At 33.6% G+C, this 21,156-nt stretch overlaps 1 protein-coding gene across 2 annotated transcripts in view; it reads left to right on the top strand.

Moving 5' to 3' along the window:
- LOC110038654 (serine/threonine-protein kinase GRIK2-like) overlaps positions 1–21,156 on the top strand; it is a 57,480-nt gene that overhangs the window by 11,481 nt on the left and 24,843 nt on the right. For both annotated transcript variants that reach the window (XM_020743551.1, XM_020743550.1), the window contains exon 5: positions 20,504–20,578. In XM_020743551.1, coding sequence (XP_020599210.1) covers positions 20,504–20,578 — 75 coding nt within the window. The remainder of the gene's footprint in view (positions 1–20,503; positions 20,579–21,156) is intronic.

Genomic DNA, 21,156 nt, shown 5'->3' with positions numbered 1-21,156 from the left:
GAACCAACCACTTAATGCTGTGGGATGAGTTCGTAAGATCCTTCTAAGATTGGTCGGTACCACAGTCAGCCAGAAGGCAGATGCGGGATAAATTTATTAGGCTGGTACAGGGAGATCGTCGGTTATGCAATATGAAGCAAAGCTTACTTTGCTGTCCAGGTATGCACCACAGCTCGTTCCTACCGCAGAGAAAAAATATCACAGATTTCTTTCTGGATTGAAGGATTCAACTAAACAACCATTAGTGTCTTTGGAAACGAAGAATATTCAGTGTCGGTGGAGAAGGCTAGGTCTGTGGAGGTTGATTTTCAACAAACTCGAAGCAGAAGGACATGCACAAGAGGAAGAGCTCGGAAGAAGTTTCACAAGCAGTTTATTTTCAAGTCTAACGGGAAGAAGATAAACTCCTATGCTGATAGAGTCATTAGTAAGATTTACAACAACATTATAGAATCCTATGCTAAATGTGGGAAGCAACATCGTGGTGAATGTATATTTGGTTTGAAGGCTTGTACTTTTGTAGACAACCTGAACATCAGATGAGAAATTACCTTAATTCTACTCGGAAGCCGACATCAGAAATCTCAATCAACTCAGAGGAATTTTCATGATGGATTTATTTTAGTAGTGGTCATCAAAGAATGATTGAAGCTGATACTAAGACGTTTAAGGAACAACTAAGGCAGAACACTCGACCAAGGGTCTATTTTATAATATAAGGACCCTGAAGAACTTGGGCAGAACACTCGACCAAGGGTCTATTTTATAATATCAGGACCCTGAAGAACAGAACTTGTTGCTAATGTTGATGCTAATAGTGTTTGATGGAGTGATTTGTCATTTGGGGGTTATGTTATCTTTCCTATTAGTTATGTTGTTATGTTTTAGATTTTTGGAGATTGTTCTGTTGAATCATGTTATCTCAGAGTTGGATTTATCATATCTGCTTTTGTTATCTTTAATAAGATTTAAACTTTTTTGAAGATTTTATGGATAATTCATGTTTAATCTGCTAAATTTTTAACTGATATGAAGATCACAAGTTTCATGGACGAAATTTTTTCAAGGAAGGGAGAACGTAATAATGGATTTAAAATATTAATAATAAATAAATAAATAAAAATAATTTATTAATATGACTGTCGTTCTGTATAGACATGCCATTTGAGTGAAAACAAAATGAAACGTAATTCTCTTTCTCGTTTCCTTTAATTTTTCCCCAAAAATGCAGTTTTGGACGAGAAATAGAGAGCAAGATAGAAGGTGAGAGAGAGAAAGAGAGACAGAGAGAAATAGGGAGGAGATGAAAACACGAAGAAGAACAGAAGCGCGCACCTTATCTAAAAAAAAGGAAGAGTTGTTGGTGACTCATTAAGGAAGAGTAAAAAGGAGGCATATGTGAAACCCTAGTTGAGCCAAGCACCGAAAATGCGTATGGGTGTTTACGTGAAGAGGGGCAACATTGCAGACAAGGCAAAAAGAAGAGTAGATGCTTCGTGTCTGTGAGGAAGTGGAGTCCGCGTCGAAGCAACGCTGCTCGCTACTCACCCCAGACTCATCTGAGCGAAGAAGAAGAGGAAGAGAAGAAGAAAGCAAATACTTGTGCTTAAGATTGGCGTCGTTCTATGAGAAGGAAGCCCATGCCCTAGCCGTAAAAAAAAAAAAAAAGGCGACGACGACATTTGTGTAGGGAGAGGAGCCGATCCTAGCATGCGGGTCGAAGCTCATTCAAACTTTAGGATTGGCTGAATGTTATGTTAGGTAAGTTGAGATTTTAATTAAGTTAATTCAGAGAATAATAATAATAATAATAATAATAATAATAATAATAATAATAATTATAATAATAATAAATTAATGTTAATAGAAAGTTTGATTTTATTAGGAGCAAAGCTATTAAGTCCTAAATTTGAGGGAGTATGATGATGCGAATTTTCTGTACGAGATAAGAAGAAGAATCGCGAATGTGAAGGGAGGGGGCCTGTCTCGTATGTGAGAAAAGAAGGGGGGATAATCGTGATATTTAAGGTAAATGACAAAATAATTTATTTATTTATAGTTTTAAGATTTTGTTCTATTAATATACTTGTTAAGTCTTCAATTAGATTATTGTTAATTAGTGTTAGAAAATCAAAGTGGAGCAAATTTTATATTGTTGGTCGAGGAGTTTTGAAGCGGTGAAGGTGCTAATTTGGAGGAGGAGACAGATGTGAAGAATAAAAAAATCATTTAGAGTCAATGTGAGTAATTATATTTCTTAATTTTAGTAATGTTAATCATTTTTATGTATTTTTAACTTCATCTATAATCTATTCCAGTGATATTTAAATTATAGTAGACTCTTCATAGCCTCTTCATGCATATTTTGTCGGATGAAAAAAATATGCATGTTAAATTGTTGCACAATGAAATTAAATCATATAGAATTTTTCATATGGTTGATCATGATATATGCATTTTAAATGTTATTATCTTAATAGTTGCATGATGAGTTAGTTCATGAAGATATTAGATTTCTTTACGATGTTTATGTTCTAATAAAGATTTATATGTTAGCTCATTATGACTGATGTATATGTTAAATTATGATTTTACCTTTATTTGATCTTTAGAAGAGTAAAGGTGCATTGTTTAGATTATAATATGACCTTAAGTTTATATAGAATTACATGTCTTTTAGTAAATAATTTCAAGTCTCGCATGAAAATAATGTATGTTTTGAATGATGAAATGAGAATATGATATATATGGATGCTTTTATGTGCATGTTCAGAGGAGGAGTTCATCCTGTAATGGTACAGACAGAGGACACCAATATACCAATTTTTCTAAAACCATAAACAAATGTGATGTTAGATTACTAACTATTATGCCGACAGGAGAATATCGACTAAGGGAGAGTAGACAGAGCTTACAACCTAAAACAATTGTGAATTTTAGATCGCTAACGAATGTGTCTACGGGAGAATTTCGACAAGGGACAGTAAGGGCTTTTCCTCAAATAATTGTGATTTTTTAGATCACTAACCGCTATGACTATGAAATAATATTGGTCCCATGTGTGTTACATTATGTTTCGACGGTGCTCCTATAATAGATGTGAACGTTAGTAGTATAAATTTAAATTAATGTTAAAATTACAGTAAAAGTAAATGCATATAGATGTTTAGAGTATTTTTGTTTAGAAAAGATTATTTATACAAGCAATAACATATTGATAGATTTTTTATAGTGATAGGAAAGACCAGCATGTATATTGAATCTTTCCTTTGGATTATTTTTTATGGAGATAGGAAAGACCAGCATATATATTAAATTCTTTCTCTTGGATTAATGTAGTTTAAGAGTGTGATTGCTCCCGAGTTATCTCTAAATAACTCATTATCTTGTTTTAAAATTTTTTTATCAGGTTTGAAACTTTGAAATAAGATGATTAGAAGAGAAGCAAATGTGTATAGGAGGTGACAACAACAATCAGAAAGGTACAGATTTCTACTTGTTAATTTAATTGTTTTTTTTTAGTGATTTTTTCATGAAATTTTGAATTTTAAGCTGTTGTGATAGAAATAGGATAACAAAGATTTGCTTTCGCCGTCTGACTGTCTGACCGACTATTTCCGTCTTGGTTAAATTCAAGCTTAACTTCAAGTCCCAGGTCGGGTCATGACAAAAGTTGTATCAGAGTAAGGTTTAGATTACATAACATGAATCTTAATGAAATAACCAATAGGTTGATTGAATTAATTTATAAATAATAGAAATTAAAATTTTAAATGAGACTAATTAAATTATTTTATTGTTATTTCAAAATTATGGATGATATGAAAGTGGAGTCTGGGGATGATGAGGATGTTGAATTTGATATACCCTAGAATGTTACGGTTAATGTTGATGTTCTTGCTGAGATGATGACTGCAATGAACCAGACGATTAGGAACTCTCAGCCTCAAGCTAGTGGTAGTGGAGGAGCACCGATTGATAATTACTTGAAGGATATGAAGCTACCTTTGTTTTTTGGAACATGTGAGCTATTGGAAGCTGAAAGTTGGTTGTTGATGGTGGAGAAAATCAGTGGTATGTTGTCCAGTAGAGAGAGGAGTTACCCTTGCTACATTTGTTTTTAAGGGAGAAGCTGGGAGGTGGTGACAAGGACACATGCGAGAGAAGTTTGGAGGTAGAACTAGCCACTTGGTGCAATGAGATGAGTTCGTTTCAATCTTCAAAGATTGGTTTGTACCACTACCAGCTAAGAGACAGATGGAAGATAAATTTATTATGTAATATGAAACAAAGTTTACTGTGCTATCTAGATATGCACCATAGTTCGCTCCTACTGCAGAAGAGAAATGTCACAGATTTCTTTTTGGTTTGAAGGATTCAATCTGATTGTCAGTAGTGTCAGTTGAGGTCAAAGACAATTTAGTGCTAATAGAGAAGGCTTGGCCAGTGGAGATTGATTTTCAACAGACTTCGGAGTATAATGACATGCACAAGAGGAAGAGCTTAGAAGAAGTATCTTAAACAATTTATTCTCGAGAGTCTAATGGGAAGAATATAAAGTTCTATGCTAAGGGAGTTATCAGCCAGACTGGCAACAACAATATAGATCCCTGTGCTAAATTTGGGAAGCAACATCGTGGTGAATGTCTATTTAGTTTGAAGGTGTGTTACTCATGTAGACAGTTTGAAAACTAGATGAGAAATTGCTCTAATTCTACTCAGAAACTCGCATCAGTTGCTAAATCGAGAAATGAATCAACTCAGAGGAATTTTCAGAAGGGATTTACTTTTAGTAGTGGTCTGCAGAGAATGGTAGAAGCCAGTACCATGACTCGTAAGGAGCAACTAAGGCAGAACACTCGACCAAGTCTTTATTCTATAACATCAGGACCCTGAAGAATCTGTTACTGCTATTGTTGTTGTTAATTGAGTTTGATGAAGTGATTTTTCATTTGGAGGTTATGCTATCTTTCATGTTAGTTATGTTGTTATGTTTCAGATGTTTAGAGATTGTTCTGTTGAATTATGTTATCTCAAAATTGAATTTATCATATCTACTTTTATTATCATTTACTGCGAATTAAACTTTCTTGAAGATTTTGGGGATAATTCATGTTTAATCTGTTTAATGTTTAACTGATATGAAGATTATAAATTTTGAGAATGAAATTTTTATAAGAAGGGGAGAATGTAGTAATCGATTTATGAAAGAAAAAAATAATAATAAATAAGTAAAAATAATCTACCAATATGTGTGTCGTTCTGTGGAGACGTGTCGTTTGAGTGAAAATAAAATGAAACTTACCTCCCTCTCTCGTTTCATTCAATTTTCCCCACGTTCGACAGTTGTGGATGAGAAATTGCGAGCGAGACATATGGAGAGAGAGAGAGAGAGAGAGACGAAGCCTTGAAAAAGAAGCCCAAACTGAAGAAGAAGAGTTTGGGTGACTTCATTAAGGAAGAGTAGATAGTGGGGCGTATGTGAAACCCTAGGTGAGGTGAGCACCGAAAATGTGTACAGTTATTTGCATGAAGAGGAGCAAAGTCGTAGATGAGGTGAGAAGAAGAGTAGATGCTTTGTGTTTGTGAGGAAGTGGAGTCAACGTTGAAGCTACACTGCTTGCCACAAGCTCATCTTAGCTAAGAAGAAGAGGAAGAGAAAAAGGAAGCAACAACATGTGCTTAAGATTAGCGTTGTTTTGTGAGAAGGAAGCCCATCCCTTAGCCGATTGAAGAAGAAAAAGAAGAAGACGTGCTTGCGGGAAGGGGAGCCGATTCTAGCTTGCAGGAGGAAGCTTATTCGAGCTTTAGAGGCGACCGAAGGTTATATTAGATAAGTTAAGATTTTAGTTAAATTAATTAAGAAAATGATATATATATATATATAATAATAATAATAAATGTTAATAGAAAGTTTGATTTTATTAGGATCGAAGCTTTTAAGTCTTTTATTTGAGGGAGTATGGTGATGCGAATTTTCTTTACGAGAGAAGAGGAAGAATCACTTGCGTGAAGGGAGGCGACCTGTCTCGTATGTGTGAGGGGGAGGGGGCACAACCATGATATCTAAGGTAAATAACAAAATAATTTATTTATTTAGTGTTTTAGGATTTTTTTATATTAATATTCTAGTTAAGTTTTCAATTAGATTATTGTCAATTAATATTAGACAATCAAAGTGGAGCAAATTTCATATTGTTAATCAATGAGTTTTGAAACAGTGATGCGTTAATTTGAAAGTGGCGACGGAAGTCGGGAACAAAAAAATCATTTAGAATTAAGACAAGTAATAATTTTTCTAAATTTCAGTAATGTTCATCATTTTTATGTATGTTTGACTTCATCTACAATCTATTTCAGTGATATGTAGATCATAGTAGATTCTTCATACTTTCAGATAGAAAAATATGCATATTAAATAGTTGCACAATGAAATTAAATTATATAGAATTTTTCATATGGTTAGTCATGTTATATGCATGTCAAATGTTGTCTTAATTATTGCATAATGGGTTAGTTTATGAAAATATTAGGTTATTAGATGATATTTATATTATATTAAAGCTATATATGTTAGCTTATTGTATGACTAGATGTATATGTCAGATTATGATTTGACCTTTATTTAACCTTTAGAACTAAGTAAAGGTGCATTGTTTAATAGTTACATGATTTTCAGTAAGTAAATACTAAGTCTCACATGAAAATAATGTATGTTTTGAATGATGAAATGAAAATATAATATATATAGATGTTTGTGCATGTTCAGAGGAGTTCACCCCCCAATGGTATATAGGATTGTCAAAATGGCTCATTGTTCGCGAACAACGCGTGTCCGATTCGTTAAGAAGCTTGTGTTCGGATCGTTCGCTAAGTTAACGAGCCGAACACGAACAACACAAACAAATATTTGTTTGTTTGTGTTCGACTCGTTTTGGCTCGAAATACTACTAAGCAATTATATATATATCTTTGATGATTAATATTTTTAAAAAATTAATATCGTGTTCGGTTCGTTAAGAAGCTCGTGTTTCGCTCGTTCGCTAAGTTAACAGAACACGAACAACACGAACAAATATTTGTTTGTTTGTGTTCGGCTAGTTAAGAAACGAACCGTACACGATATATATATATATATATTATGATTAGTATTTTTAAAAAAACTAATTGACTACAAGGCTGCAAAAAAGAAGATTTATAATCAATTAAAAGTAATAATAAGGAAAATAGAATAAAAATTATTAAATTAAATTCAAATGATGTTTTAAATCTTACCACAATCCTTAACATGTTATGGCTACGTGACGTCAAAACGACTCTTTGTTCGTGAACGGCTCGTGTTCGGCTCGCTAAGCAAACGAGCCAAATACAAACACACTTTTTGAGCTCGAAATATAAACGAGCCGAACACGACCTGAGCTTGGCTCGCTCGTGTTGGCTCGTTTACACCCCTAATGGTATAGACAAGAGATGTCAGTGTACTCTCCCACATAGATGTTTTTTAACCACCCCAGAAAATTAGTGTTGAATCACTAATCACTATACTGATGGGAGAATATCAACAATGGGCGAGTTGACAGAGCTTACTATCCCCAACAATTGTGAAGTTTAGATCGTTAACCGCTGTGCCTACGAAAGAATATCGATTAAGGGCAGGTAAGTGCCTTTCCATCTCAGACAATTGTGATGTTTAGATCGTTAACTGCTATATAGACAAGATAATATCGGTCAGTTGTGTGTTAGGTTATGTTTTGGCGGTGCTCTTAAGAAATATGTGAATGTTAATAGTATAAAGTAAAAAGTAATGTTAAGATTATAGTAAAAGTAAATGCGTATAAAAATTTAGATTATTTGCTTTTAGAAAAGATCATTGATTAACATTGTCATTTTCGATCCCATGCCCGAATGTGAGATGTGGATGGTTCCGTTATGCAGTCGACAACCAGCGTAAAACTTGTCGAAAAAATCATGACATGAGTCGTTTTTATCATTGTGTTAATGCTAGGGCATCCTCTGGAAGTAACATGCCATATGACCCGAATATAGTGAAAAGTGTGCAAAGACCGCTACACCGATGCACGAGTGTAGTGTGAAATAAGCTAGGGTTCTCACATTACGGACGGATACAGGTAAATAATTTAGTTTTTGAAATTAATATTAGGATAAGAACTTGAAATATATGTACTTTTAATTGTAAATTAGTGAAATTAATTGATATTATGGTTCATAGAAAAATATATATCTTATGTATTCAAGAAACTAAATGAGTTGGAGAAAAGACTAAGGAGATTGATAACTTAGGTTTTAAACTTTAGTATTCTGGTATGAGTCACAATAAAAATTGTGTATGTGTAATTATAGATAAGAGTTTGAAAGATAATATTGTAAAAATTAATATAGTTGGAGATAGAATTATAGGCCTTAAGGTTATTTTCGATATTAAGATTTTTATTATTATAAGTGCTTCTGCTCTTCAAGTATGTTTAGATATAGGTTCTAAAGATAAATTCTGGAACGACTTAGAAGACTTAAAATAAATTACACCTCTTCAAGAAAGAATTTTTATTGGAGGAGATTAAATGGAAATGTCGGTAAAGTGACAGAAGATTTCAAAAATATTTATGGTGGTTACGGTTTTGGAGTGGTTAATGAAGATGGTAGTCATATTAGATTTTGATTTAGCGTATGACTTTATTATTACAAATACTTTATTTAAAAAAAAGAGCTGAACATCTTATTACTTATAAGAATGGATATAATAAAACACAAATTGATTATTTTTATATGAGAAGTGATAATCATATTAGATTTTGATTTAGCGTATGACTTTATTATTACAAATACTTTATTTAAAAAAAAGAGCTGAACATCTTATTACTTATAAGAATGGATATAATAAAACACAAATTGATTATTTTTATATGAGAAGAAGAGATTGTTGAGATTGTAAAGATTGTAAGGTCATTCCAAGTGAGGATTTAAGTACACAACATCGATTATTAGTTCTAGATTTTAAGATGAATAGTTGTAAAATAAAAAATATTAGGATTCATCATCGTAGAATTTGATGGGGTTATTTAAAAGACAAATAAAATTATTTTTATGAGTAAAATTAAAATTATTTTTATGAGTAAATTGGGATGTTCATGAAGAAGGGATGTTCATGAAGAAGCAAATGCTATGTGGGGTAAAGTAACAAACACTATTAAACAAATGGTAAAAAATATGCTTGGAGAATCAAAAGAAAATGTTTTTATAAATAGAAATAAATATAACAAGTTATGTTATAAAAATTGATTTAAATGTTATAAAAATTGATTTATAACAAATTATGTTATAAAAATTGATTTAAATGTAAAAGCTTAGAGAACTGAGAAAATATCAAACAACCCGCAAGGAGCCCTAAAAAAACTATTTGTGACGCTAAAATTTCTGTTTTTAGTGACCTTTTTAATATATAAGATACTAAGGAGGGTGAAAAATATATTTATAAACTAGCCAAACAAAGAGAAAAGAAAAGTAAAAATTTAACTCAAGTAAAATGTATTAAAGTTCAAAATCAAAAAGTGTTTTTCTTAGCAAAAGATATTCAACATAGGTGGGTGAGATATTTTGATAAACTTTTTAATGAAGTTTTTGAAAATACGACCGACCGTATTGATCTTAGTATTTTTAATAGTAATAAAACATTTCATTTTCACCGTCGCATTAATAAAAAAGAAGCTGAGGAGGCTTTAAAGAAAATTAAGGGTGGAAAGCCCATAGGACCTGATGATATTTGAAGTGTGAAAATATTTAGGAAATTTGAGAGTTTCTTGGCTTACTGTACTCTTTAATATTATTTTAAAAACTAAAAAGATGCCTGCGGAGTGGAGGAAGAGTATTTTGGTCCCCATTTTTAAGAATAAAGGGGATGCACAAGAGTGTGCAAATTATAGAGGAATTGAGTTGATGTGTCATACTTTAAAATTATGGAAGAGGGTAATTGAACATAGACTAAAATGTATTGCAAAGATTTCTCACAATCAATTTGGATTTATGTCGGGCAGGTCTACCATGGAAGCTATACATTTATTGAGAGGTTTGATGAAGAAGTTTAGAGTTAATAAGGAGGATCTACTTTTGATTTTTTTTTATTTAGAAAAATCATACGATAAGGTTCAAGACATATCCTTTGGAGAGTTCTTGAGAAGAAAGGTGTTGATATGACTTATACTCTAGTCATTAAAAATATGTATACTAGAGTTTTTACTTGTGTTTGAACAGAAGGAGGATTGTGTATACTAGAGTTTTTACTTGTGTTTGAACAGGAGGATTAAGGAGGATTGAACAAATGTTTTCTTATTTCTGTTAGATTACATCAGGGATCGACTTTGCACCCCTATCATAGGCGCTAACATCTCAAGTAATGGAGTTAATGATTCAGGAGGCTTCTTGCATACCTTGGTGTATGTTTTTTGCTGATTATCCTTCTCGTGGATAAGACGAGAGAAAAAGCCAGGAAAAACTTGAATTCTACATTGGATTCTAAAGGCTTTCATTCGAGTAGAACTAAAACTGAATACATGGAGTGTAATTTTAGTAGTATTAGCTCTAGTGACAGAAGTGTAACTTTGGGTGATCATATTATTAAAAAGTGTGAATGATTTAGATCTCGGGTCTATTTTTCAAAGCTATGATGATGTAGATGGGATATTATCAGTAAAATTCAAGTTGGTCGGTTGAAGTTGAGGAATGCTTCAGGCTTATTGTGTGATAGAAAAGTACCGTTTAAACTGAAAGAAAAATTTTATAAGATGGTGGTGAGATCTGTAATGCTCTATGACACAAAATGGTGACTTCTAAACGAGAAGCATAATACTAAGTTATGCATAATACTAAGTTAAGTGTTATCGAGATGAGAATGATTAGGTGGATGTTTGGCTTTACAGTTAGAGATAAAATGCGAAATAAATATTTCCGTGATAAGGTTGGTGTAGCTCCAGTGTCGGATAAAATTAGAGAGAGTCGTCTTAGATGGTTTGGTCACATTAAACGTCGACTATTTGATGATTCGATTAGAAGAGTAGATGTTTTAGATTCGACTTATGTTAAGAAAGACAGGTAGACCTAAGAAGACTTAGGCTTATTGTATAAAAAATGATCTTTATTTATTAGACATAAATGAAAAAATGACACTAAATATGACGCAATGGAGACAAATGATTCATGTAGCCGACCCCACTTAGTGGGATTAAGGCTTTATTATTGTTGTTGTAGAAAAGATCATTAATGCATTCAATAGTATATTCAAAGTTTTTATATAGAGATATGAAAGATTAGCCTATTCTAAGATTTCTTATAAAGATATGAAATACCAACATGTATATGGAACTTTCCCTTTGGATACTATAATTTAGAAGTGTGATTGTTCCTGAGTTATCCTTTGATAACTTATTATGTTATGTTAATATATTTTTTTTAGATTTAAATCTTTAAATAAGATGAATAGAAGATGAACAAATGTTATGAGGCTACAACAAGAATTAGAAAGCTACATATTTCAAATTGTTAATTTAATTATTTTCTTTAACGACTCTTTTATGAATTTTTGAATTTTAACCTGTTGGTGATAAAAAAAAATAGTAAAAAATTAATTTTTACCGTCCGATCGTTTGTTCCCGTCTTGGTTAATTCCAAAACTTAACTGTACTTCAGAAAGTCATCTAAACTTCTTAAAAAGTGCATAAATTTATAAAAGTATGACACCTTTGGAGCCCATATCTTTTTTCTTTAGTTATGTATGTTCTTGCTGGACATTTATAGGAGGATATACCTTTGGGTATGCTTTTCACTGATTATATCCTTGTGGATAAGACTAGAGGATGTGTTTGGAAAACTTGAATTATGAAGGTCTATTTTATAGTTTAAAGGCTTTCATTTGAGTAGATCTAAAATTGAATACATAGATTATAATTTTAGTAATAGTTGATATAGAGACAAATTTATAACAATGGGTGATCAAATCATTAAAATGAGTGAATGTTTTAGATATCTCTGGTATATTTTTCAAAGTATTGGTGATATAGATGAGGATGTTATTTGTAAAATTCAAGTTGCATGGTTGAATTGGAGGAATGCATCAGGTCTAGTGTGTGATAAAGAAGTACTGCTTAGACTTAAATGAAAAAATTATAAGATGGTGGTGAGACCTCTAATGCTTTATGGCGCAGAATGTTGGCTTGTAAAAGAGAAGCATAAAATTAATTGTTGTTGAGATGAGAATGCTTAACCGAATGAGTGGTTTTACACTTAGAGAAAACATGTGATACGAATATTTCCATGAAAGGGTTGGCGTAGCTCTATGGGCAGAAAATATTAGAAAGAATCATCTTAAATGGTTTGGCCACATTAAACTTTGACCATCTAATGATCCGTTTAGGCGAGTAAATGTTTTCGATTCGACTTATGTTAATAAAAGTAGAGGTAGACCTAAAAAGACATGGGCATATTGTATAAAAAATAATATTAATTTATTAGAATTAAATGAAAATATAATGCTCAATAAGACGCAATGGATAAAAATGATTCATGTGACTGACCCCACTTAGTGGAATAAAAACTTGTTGTTGTTATCTTGTTGCCTGTAAGCTGTTATTTAATTTTCTTGTTTTGAAAAAGAGATAATTTTGTAGATATGAAAATAGTTTTAATATAAATATGTAATTTTTTGATTTTTGAAAGTAATATTTTAATTTTGAAATAGATGAGACCAGATGAGTATCACATTTTGGATAGTTTGGATGACTAAGCATGATACCACAAGTAATACACTTATTCCGAAGAATAAACATATCACTTGTAGTATGCTCAATCACCTAAACTAAAGAATTTGTGACATTCGTTTGGTTTGCAAAATATTTTATATGAGGCCAACAAGTTCTCCTACCTAATATAAGGATTAGTTAGAGTTTATTTTACTTGGGTTCTAAGTTTTCTATAAAGACAAACCCCTATAGTTAATTACATCTTAAATGACCGGGGTCACTTAAGAAAACTCTCGATTAAGATCAGTGGTTTTGCCTTCCAGATTTCAAAGTTTAGGTTTCCAAGATTGGACACGGGAAAATCAAACCGAAGTGGCTCAAACATGAATAGTTATTTTAAGAAATCCAAAGGAGCGAAAAGTAAGGGATATCACAGATCCAGGGAGAACCCGATGACCTCCCAACTATCATATTGTTTGGTTTTATGTTTTTGAAATAATATTATTCAATGCTTAATTCTGCAACCTATTTTTAAAATTTAGGACTTACATTCGCACGATATCTGATCGATATCTGATCGTCTGATCGTACAAATGACCTAAAAAGATAGGAAGATTTACACTGTACCGTACGGTAACCTCGGAATCCTAAAATGTTAGGACTTATAATTGCACAACAAAGTTAAGTAAAAGCCTAAAGGTGATATGTGAGGGTTTATGCTGCGCTAGTCAAACCACCTTGAAATTCTATGGGCTGTTATTTAAACTAATGAAAGTGATTAATGATGTGAATGTGTTTTGATGTTGCAGATCCATCTTGAAGTGGCTCCTTCGTATGTCCTCGTCATGCTGCCCACGGTGTTCGATCCAAGTTCTTCGTCATAGCAACTTCATGTTTGTTATTAATCCTATGTAATTACTAGATTTTTCTATACTAATGCATAGTGTGTATCAAAACAGTAAAACATGCGGTATAAAAGAAGAGAACAGTATAATATGGTAGGAGAACAATATAATATGCTAGGAGAACAATATAACATGCTATGAAATAAAATACTGTAATGTAAATCAAACCTATATATTTGGGAGACCTGCTGCTCTTTTAAGCTAGCTATTATTCACTGTATAAATAAAAGAAAACATTACCTCAACAACTCGAGAAAATCGACAAATAATCCACGAGAGTAAACTCGAGAAGATTGACGAGTAACAATTCAAATAAAACTACTAAAATCTCGGGAAAATCTCGGAGTAAAGACCATGAGTGTTTTGTCCAAAAATTCTGATAAAACATATGAAAATCTGAGAATAATCTGAGAATAGGGGACCGCAAGCACTCGGGTCGGGGCTAAGCTCAAATATATATATTTGTACTTGAGGGACGTCAAAGACTACTATCGGTCACCCGGATGTATAAAACCCGTCATTCCACTAGAAGGATGTCCTAATGAACCTAACTTAGGAGGGTACTCCTTAGCCTAGTATCGATTAATCAACAAGTGGACAACCGAGTTGTAACTCATTTAAAATTTAAATTTTAGCATGCATATACATTTCAGATATACAAAAAGAAAGTTATATTAATTTTATAGTGAAAATATTTTTTTATAAATATTATATCTGTTATTATCAATTTGTTTTAACAATTTTTTTTAAAAAAGTATAGTTGTCCACGAGTCGATCACGTCATCGGACGTAGGACTGCCAACAAGCTAAGAAGGTACGACTTTCCAGCTAGTCTTGTGTCGGTGAATGTTACTTTCATCCTACAATTCATCAGGTCCCAGAATTGAGTCATGATGTTGTAGGCTGAGATATCATTCTGCGTGCCTTTGTCATCATCGCCCTAAGTCCCAAAACAAAACCGACCTACTTGCAACCTTGCTTGATGATTTCATATATAACAAAAGACTATATATGAGTGCTTATGTGTCAGACATAAACATAGAAAATTGAACCAAGAAGCAAGAAAAAAAATAATAAAAATAGGGATGAGAGAGAGGAGGTATTGATCCACCAAAAAAGTCAAAAGAATGAAGAGTGAAACAACCCTCAAAACTGTGACAGAGAGATATGAAAAAGAGAGCCCAAGATTTTTGAATCAATCAAAAAAGGATATCGTTTTCTCAAATTTTATAATTGGATCAACCCAAGAAGGGTATCCTTTCTAAATGACAATTTTTTGAATTTTCAAACCTTTCATGAATCCAGTTTGCATCAACCTTATGTTTCCTCCAAATGAAATTGTACAAGCCCTTTATATTTCACAAGAGAAGAGACATTAATCAATAGAAGAAGTAACTCTCCAGCCTTTCAGAAAATCACGCAGATGTCAAAATCATTTAATTCCATTCTTCATTGAAATCTTTTCATATCACATAAACATGAAACTATACATATAAAACGATATAAATGTTCATGACCAGAGGCAACAAAGAGGGATGATTATCAACCATTTCGCCCAACCTATTCCCCGAAAAGATCAACAGGTAAAGCTCTCGGGTAAAGCAGAAAAGAGGATAGGGGCTCACGGGTAAGGCCAAGGAGAGGGGACAGCCGAACTTCATAACAAGCCCACAGGTAAAAGCCGAGGAATGCACAACCAAGCTTCAATCATAAACTCATAATTTAAGATAATGAATAGAACAAAAGTTCACGGGCTAAGGCAGCAAGGAGAAAGCCATACCTGAACCGACTATGTCACAGACCAAGGAACCCTTGCAGTAAAGCTTACGGCCAAGAGCAGTAAAGAGAAAACCAAGCCTCCAAACAACCATATTTAACATAAAAGAGCTACAGGTGAAGGTTCACGACCAGGAGCAGTAGGAAGGAAACCATCATCATTTAAGTTTGAACCACCGTTTCAACATAAAAGAGCTACAAAAGAAAACTCACGATCAGGAGAAATGATGAAAAAGTTTAAGTCCAAATCAACCACAACACAAACTACAACAATAAAGCTCACGGACAAGGGCAGCGAGGGGAATAACAAGCCCCAAACCCAGCAAAGAATATCCAAACAGGACAAAATGAAACCAATTAGGATATTCACAGGTAAGGGTAGCAGACCAAAGCCACCAAACCAGCCTCACAACAAAGGAGAAAGCCAGGAACAACAAAACAAAATAAAAGAATCCCACATGAATGCTCTCAGGTAAAGGCAGCAGCCCACACAATCACTGAACCGAATCTAATGGTGTTGGTGGAGTGGCAAATACTTGTAGATAAGAAATCCATGGGCAACTCCTTATACATAAATATTACAAATAATGATATCCCTGTATTGTTTAATTGATTGGTCGACTTCATATTAACAAATTTGATACACTATCTGTCATGCATCTCATGTCGAGCAAAGAAGCGTTGGATCAATCTATGTAAGCATCAAAGGGGCAAGCAGGATATCAAGACTCACGGCTAGGGACAGTGAAGAGAAAACCCAGCCCAATCCAACCATTTTTTTAATCATAAAAGAGTCATAGGAGAATGCTCATAGCCAGGGAAAAATGAGAAGAAAATTACGTTCCAGCCAACCACAACACAAGCCGTAATATAAAGACCCACGTCCAAAAATAGTGAAAGAAAACCACCATAGATATTTCCATTGTATTGCTTTTGATATACATAACAGAGTGAATGGACAAACTATTATAGATCATTAGGACTGAAACCGTTTACATCACATAAGGCATGATTGTAAGTTAGTTTACTTATATCAAACACCACCACACAGAGGTAGTCATTGAAATCATGAATTTTGGGATGACAAACTTGATTACCAATAAAAAAAACTTGAGAGGAATGTTAAAGAATAATCTCTAACTGAATCATGCCCAATAGAGGGGGCAAACTGAGCCCACCAAAGGGACAAAATCAAGTCTAGCACAGGGGCAAAACCAAACCCATCAAAGGGGCCAAAAACAGCCAAAAATAGCAAAGATTTCAGTCAAGACATGATACCAAAAGGAACCAAACCGAGCCCACTAAGTGGGTTAAAAATAATGTAAAACTTTCAGTTAAATTCAGTCTAAAAGAAGCCAAAACTGAGCTCACCAAAGGGGCCAAAAACAAAGAAAATTTTCATACATAATTCCCACTTCTCATGGCCAAAACCGAACTCAACATATGGGCAAACTGAGCCCTACATAGGGGCAAATCAGAAGCAAAAATTTCAGCAAGGATCCAACCCCAAAGAGCCAAAACGGAGCCCTTCAAATGGGCCAAAACAGAGAGTATTTCCAGTAAGGATCCAACTCCAAAGAGCCAAAACCGTACCCCAACAAATAGGTTAAAACAACTAAAAATATTTTCGCTTGAAGCATCATATTTCAAAGTATTGTGCCAACATGTATCAACATATGCTTCAACATAAAAATGGATTCCAACATAGATTCTAGATGAGCAAGCATCAATCCAAAATTCATATTCATGACTTTTTATGCATCTTAAGCAGGAAAAAAATATAAACCATCTTTTTCCCTAAACAAATCATCTTTCTTTTAACAGTAAATTACTTCAACAAGAAACACAGAAAGAAAGTCACAATTTCCAACATGTAGGTATAGAAATAATAGAAGTGTAAGAAGAAGATTTACATGTGAGAATGAACCTATACATGCTTTCCATATATCTTGAGCAGAAAAAGAAAAGAAGACAGTCATATCATGCTCTATTTTAATGTTCTCAAGGAGTATTTCATGCTTAAATTTCATAACAAGCCCAAATCTTGCTTCCACATACTTTAGAAGAAAAAATAAACATTTTTGAATGCCATCCTAAACAACACAAAATAGAGGAGAGAAGGAGAATACCTCTTTTATGAAAATTTAAAGCAAAATTATAAGACAAATTCAAGAAAACCACTCCAACAAAAATCCTCCTCTTAAAGACTTCAAGAAACAACAACCAACAAAATTTTCACACTCCAAATGCTCCACACTCCCAATGCACGAGAACTTAGTTTAGAAAGGATTTCGACAAAGCTTTCTCCCATAAAAATCTCAAACAGTAAAATCCAGCCTCCTTTTTCTCTCAAGAAATTTTCAACAACCCAAAACAGTGCTCTATGAAGCCTTTTTATAGGCAGAGAAGAGAGGGGACAACCACCTACCACCGTTTTCATGGTCGAATAGAACAACAAAGATGAAATCGTCACAATAAAGACGGAGAAATTAAAACCTTGAGAAGGAGAAGGGTCGACCAGCTTGGCCCCTGCAATTGGAGAGCCGAAGAGTCTAGCGGCCGCGTGAAGAAGGGGAAGAGTTGAGAGAGGGAGAAGAGACTGCCGCGTGGATTGTCCATGGGAGCTAGGACACTCGAGGGGAGCGGGACGAGCGCCGTGGGATTGAGCCATCGGACGGGCCAAATGGGGTTTAAGTGCGCGGGTAAGGGGTAAATAGGGTTTAGGATTATAATTTTAATATTATAAGTAATAAAATATATAAAATATTTAATATTCCTTAAAAATAAAATTTGATTCGTACATTTTTATTCGTGTGTCAGACTGTAGAAAATTGAATGTCCTTTTTAGGTAATTTTGACGTTCCAGACGCGCTGGTGCCGTTCCGCGTAGAAAATATGGTAATATATGTGTCTTTTCCTTGTAAAATTGGTGTCCCGGACTCGTTGGCCCAGTCCATTTTGTTGTCGGAGGTCGTCCGGTGAAGTTCGCATTTTCACTCATCCTTAAGCTCAATTTAAGTCCGATTTTGTGCGACTTAGTGAATTTTGTGCATTTGGTGTGCGCGTGTGATGATAAAGTTTTGAAGAAGTTTTCCTAGGACTAGAGAACCTATTAGGAACTTCTCCCTGAGTTTTCACATAATAGTCCTTAACCTCTCGACTATACGACGATGGTTTGAGACCACTCAGGCGAGACGTCACAAGAGAAATAGGAGGTGGCTGAAATTTCTAAAAAGGGCGGGTCTCAGTTCTAGTCTCAGTCTAGTTTTCTAAGATAGTCAATAGGAATCCCTAGAGCTAGATCCTAGGATCCTAAGGAAAATAGTAATGACCTCAAAATGAGGTCAACATTGCCATCAATAACTTATTTGAGCTCAGTGACAACAGTTTAAAAAGTGAGAGTGGGATATGTTCAACTAGTTCTAGCTAGTCCATGTTGTCATGCTAGCAAGTTGGCACAAACTTAGAGAGCAATGCTGGCCATGGATATTTCCATGGGAAAGAACAAATCTTGTCTTAAGCTCCCCATGGTAAAATGTTCTGATAGTGTTTCACTTAGAGTTTCTAGGTTTGCACCAATAAGCACAGTGCAAATTTGGTGTATTGGAATATTTGTCAGATGGTTTCTAATGAGCATACGAGGTTCCTGTGAGATTGTCAGTTATCTCGTTAAATCTTGTTTGTATTATATAATAAGTTCTAATTTCTTCCTTCTTGTCAGTGTGTGAGGTTGTTGGCAACTGTGTTGGTCATTTGGTTTGGTAATGAAGGTTGTTATGCCATGATGAAAAAGGGTATATAGTGAATGTTAGGGATGGTTGTCCTTTTCTTTCAAATTCAGGAAAAAAAAAATAATTTTGTCTTTTTCTTTCAAATTTAGGAAAAAAAAAAATAATAATCTGGATTTGTTGAAATACTTGGAAATAAGTTTTTTTTTTTTATGAGGAAAACATTAGTTTTATTTTCAGCAACTTTTGAGAATATCATTAAAAACTTGAGCATCATAATATTAAATTTCTTTTATTAAGCAAGATCCATAAATTTTTAACATTTGCACATTATAGTACTACCTTTTCAATTGAGGGTCCTTGTATGATAACGCACAAACTCTCACATGTACATACGAGAAGGATGTGTTTTAACAATCACAAATACATGCATACATTTGAGAAGGATGGGTTTTAATAGTAATATCTTTCACGTTGAATCCTACTCCATATGGAGTAGAGATACTGTGAGTTATATGATCCTAAAAAGCATTAGAAATCTCACCATAATTTTCTTGATGAAGGTTTTTAGTGATATTAATAATTTTAGTCCAGATATTTTCATATTATAATAATTGAGTGAGAGTTCTAAATTTGACCTCCTTCTTAAAGGGATTCGATTGAATATCCATTTGCTTAACCTTTTTGATCTTTTTAAGGATAATTATTTTTTGGGTTTCTTCTAAATTGGAAAGTAATTTATTTTTCTTATCTTTTTTAATGTGTTCCAATGTTATTAATTTTGATAACGACCATAATTTTATGAAGAAAAGTGCCTAAATCATATGGTTTGTAAGATTGTGCTCTAATAAAAATGTTGTAAACAATCAATTATCAATTTTTGTGTGTCATTGTTCTCTTTGGACAGTACATGTTAACTCTCCCTCTTGATCCCTAATCAATGTTCTCTTCAACCCACTTTGACAGCATGTTATTTAGGTCCTCGATGTTACCTCCCATCCCAATGACTTTTTGCTTCACGGAGGCTCTTCCTGGTTTCTCTTCTTTTGAAAATGTGCCTTCAGTTGCCTTCTTCTCTAGTTCCTTCACCGTTGGTGATTTGAATATTTGAGGTTTAAATTTCCCCCATCCAACTACTGCCCATTATTTTTTCATAAAGATGCAGCGGGACCTCAAAAAAAAGGCCACCCACTTATCAAGATAACTACTCTCATATTTACTGAAGAGAAGAAAGTTTAGCTGGGGACATTACATATTTACTATTTTCAGCTTTATTTATACTTTGGAATCATTGTGATTTTTATGGTTTCCTGTTTCCAACATGTTATTTTAATGTATGTTCATGCAGGTTTTTCACAAGTCACATTTGCTGAAGTTGCGTGTGGCACCATCTGAGACTGCAATGAATGATGTTCTTAGGGAGGTAAGTGCTTTATTTTTGTTTGAGTACTGTGATTTTTAACATCATTTGAAAATCTGGTTGGCTTTTATATTTATCAACTGTATAAAAGAAGTCTGAAAATTATCTAGACTTCATTCATGAACTGGGAATAATCTTAAGTCTGTCTCTCAAGTTTATATCTTACACCATGAATCTTGAAGTCTGTCTCTCAAATTTATTTCTTACTGCTTGACCTGGGGTTGATTGTCATTTGTAAATTTTCTCTACTGTTAGCATCTACATAATTATGAATTGTTTTCGGGCACATGACATTTTTCAAACCTTTTTGAGATTAATGCGGTCTCTGGTTTTGTACTTGGCACAACTTGTGCTTTCGTGTGAGATAGTGTGTACTTCTAGTCTCTGTGAAGATCTATTTTTTCTGACAATTTTACTTACTGCACAGTACTGGATTTTGGAAGTCAGTTGCTTGCATGCATGCATTTTATCATTTTTATCCTTACCACACCAATTATCAAATGTGGTTTGTTCTACTATCCAGAATACAGCATGCAACACTTTTGGCAATGTATCAGTGAAAACCATCAATTTAGCTTTTT

Source organism: Phalaenopsis equestris, unplaced genomic scaffold, assembly GCF_001263595.1.
Source record: "Phalaenopsis equestris unplaced genomic scaffold, ASM126359v1 Scaffold233395, whole genome shotgun sequence".
NCBI lineage: Eukaryota > Viridiplantae > Streptophyta > Magnoliopsida > Asparagales > Orchidaceae > Phalaenopsis > Phalaenopsis equestris.
This window is presented reverse-complemented; position numbering and strand designations above follow the sequence as displayed.